The 2606-nt window shown below is 38.8% G+C and overlaps 1 protein-coding gene across 1 annotated transcript; it reads left to right on the top strand.

Moving 5' to 3' along the window:
* Positions 1 to 467: 467 nt before the first annotated feature.
* Positions 468 to 1889, top strand: LOC109921959 (muscarinic acetylcholine receptor M2-like). The gene has a single exon (XM_020521988.1). It carries the CDS (start codon positions 468 to 470, stop codon positions 1887 to 1889), a length of 1422 nt encoding a protein of 473 aa, XP_020377577.1.
* Positions 1890 to 2606: the final 717 nt, after the last annotated feature.

The following is a 2606-nucleotide window of genomic DNA, read 5'->3' as shown; positions in this document are numbered from 1 at the left end:
TTTGTATGTTTTAATTCCTTTTCAACCTTCATTGCAACATTAAGATGGGGGAGACCAGCGTAATGTGGTCAAATCTGTTCATTAGTAATCGAGGCGTCCAATCAATCATTTGGGATGGTGCTCATATGCCATAAAAGGAAAAAGCTGAAAATTAACTTGTTAAATACTGACTATAAAGTTAATCTCAAAATTTTGATCACAGAACTGTCATAAATTGTTTTAAAATGTCAATTTTCCAGGCATCTGACAATGTCTTGAAAATGAGATGCCAATAGTGAATGCTATAAAATCACACACATACGATAATACTTTCTAGAAACCAAATCCTTCATGGAAAAAGTACTAAAACTTATAAGAGCACTTTTAAAAGTTGTTCCTGGCAGAATATTAAATTTGTTACCTAATCCTTTGCTTTTCTTTTCTGCATTTGTGTCTTCTTAGCGATAAGTTCACATCAGAGGGGAATTATGGCGAGTGCAACAGAGGCAAATCAATCTCTCGGCAACTTAATAGACTTTTCTGGTAATGGAGAATGGTGCCCTTACACGATGATTGAAGTGGTCTGCATTGTGATTGTGACAGGGTCGCTAAGTTTGGTGACCATCATTGGAAACATTCTGGTAATTGTTTCTATCAAAGTAAACAGACAATTACAAAATATTAACAACTACTTTATTTTCAGCTTAGCTTGTGCTGATTTAATTATTGGTGTATTCTCTATGAATCTATACACCATTTACATTGTATATGGATACTGGCCTTTGGGTCCAGTGGTATGTGATTTATGGCTTGCTGTAGATTATATTGTCAGTAACGCTTCTGCCATGAACCTCCTTATCATCAGCTTTGACCGCTACTTCTGCGTGACAAAGCCCCTTATCTACCCAGTGAAGAGGACAACTAAGATGGCAGGGATGATGATTGCTGCTGCTTGGGTACTGTCTTTTCTCCTGTGGGCTCCTGCCATTCTCTTCTGGCAGTTCATTGTAGGGGAGCGGATTGTCGAAGACGGTGAGTGCTATGTACAGTTCTTCTCAAATCCAGCTGTCACTTCTGGCACTTCTATACTTGCCTTCTATATCCCGGTTACCATAATGACGATTTTGTATGTGTACATATCTCGTGCCAGCAAGTGTCGAATTAAGGATCATAAGAACGAATCAGAATCATGTAAAGTCAACACTTCTCCCTGTATAGTGAACAGCAAAATAATGAAACCGAATAATAACAAATCAGTAAATACGCTTGATGCGTTGCTGCAGGTCGAAACAAAACCTGACACAATAAATGATGAAATATCAGCTGTAAGTAGGATTCAAAGAGAGGAGGAGATACCTTCCAGAAAGTCCAATTTTCTCAACCTGGCTTCATCAAATGCCAATGATGAAGGAGCCACACAAAAGAGTACCAATGGCTTAAACACACTCCACTATTGCAGGGTAAGCAACTTCACACTCTCTTCAATGAATGTTTTCAGCAAATTTAAAGACAATGCCGTCTGTACCATCAAAGTACGAACAGTATCAAGTGTCAACAGTAAGAATGTGAACGATAGAGAGAGTAGATCAATTGGTAACGCTATTAATGCGACGAGAACACGTGCTAAGAGAACAAAGTGTGCGGTACTACGAGAAAAGAAGGTGACTAGGACCATCCTGGCTATTCTCCTGGCATTCATAATTACATGGACTCCATACAATGTTATGGTTCTCATGGATACCTTCTGCTCAATCTGTGTCCCCATCACAGCCTGGAACGTTGGATACTGGCTCTGTTATATCAACAGCACCCTAAACCCTGCCTGCTACGCATTATGCAATATGACCTTCAAGAAAACATTCAAACATCTCCTCCTGTGTCAGTGCAAGAACATAAATGCAACAAAATAAATCAGCAGAAGTAATCGCAATATAATGAACACTTCCATAAGTTACATCCAACAATGCAAGTAAATTACAAGCTCATGTGTTAGATCGTGCATCAAGTAGAGATTTTTATATGCAATATTGTCAGAACATTTGAATTATATTCATTTAAATGGTAATGTCTGTTGTGAATAAAATCTATGTTTCATGTCAGAAAGTATGGTTGAGTGAACTGAAATGCATTTGCCCAATATTGGAAGCAGCATATCATGTAGTGTAAGAATTTGTGTGGAAGAATGTTCATTTTGCAACCTTATTCTTTAAAAAAAATCAACCGTGATTCCAGTGTGTTATATAGGGGATAGTTATAGAGTAACAGTGGTCTATAGCATGAAAACAGGCCCTTTAACCCAACTTGCCCATGCCACGCAATTTTCACAATTTGAACTAGCCCCATTTACCTGCGTTTGGTCCATATCCTTCCATACCTGCGCCACCTATATACTTGTCTAAATGTTTCTTAAATGGCAACATTGTACTCGCTTCCACCACTACCTCTGTGAGAAACTCACCATCCTCAATGTGAAGAAATTGCCCCCGAACCCTTTTGTTTCTCTCTTCGATCAACTTAAACCTATGCCCTGCAGCTTTAGACTCCCCTACCATGGGGAAAAGCTGTCAGCTATCTACTTATCTATGCCTCTCATCATTTTATATACCGCCATAAGGTCATCCCTCAGT

The sequence above is a fragment of the Rhincodon typus genome, chromosome 35 (assembly GCF_021869965.1).
Source record: "Rhincodon typus isolate 14 chromosome 35, sRhiTyp1.1, whole genome shotgun sequence".
Taxonomy (NCBI): Eukaryota; Metazoa; Chordata; class Chondrichthyes; order Orectolobiformes; family Rhincodontidae; genus Rhincodon; species Rhincodon typus.
The sequence above is the reverse complement of the archived record's forward strand: the minus strand, read 5'-3'. Positions and strand labels throughout refer to the sequence as shown.

What these genes read in the sequence shown, in the direction of transcription:
- LOC109921959 (XM_020521988.1), top strand. Translation starts at nt 468, where the DNA reads ATGGCGAGTGCAACAGAGGCAAATCAATCTCTCGGCAACTTAATAGAC.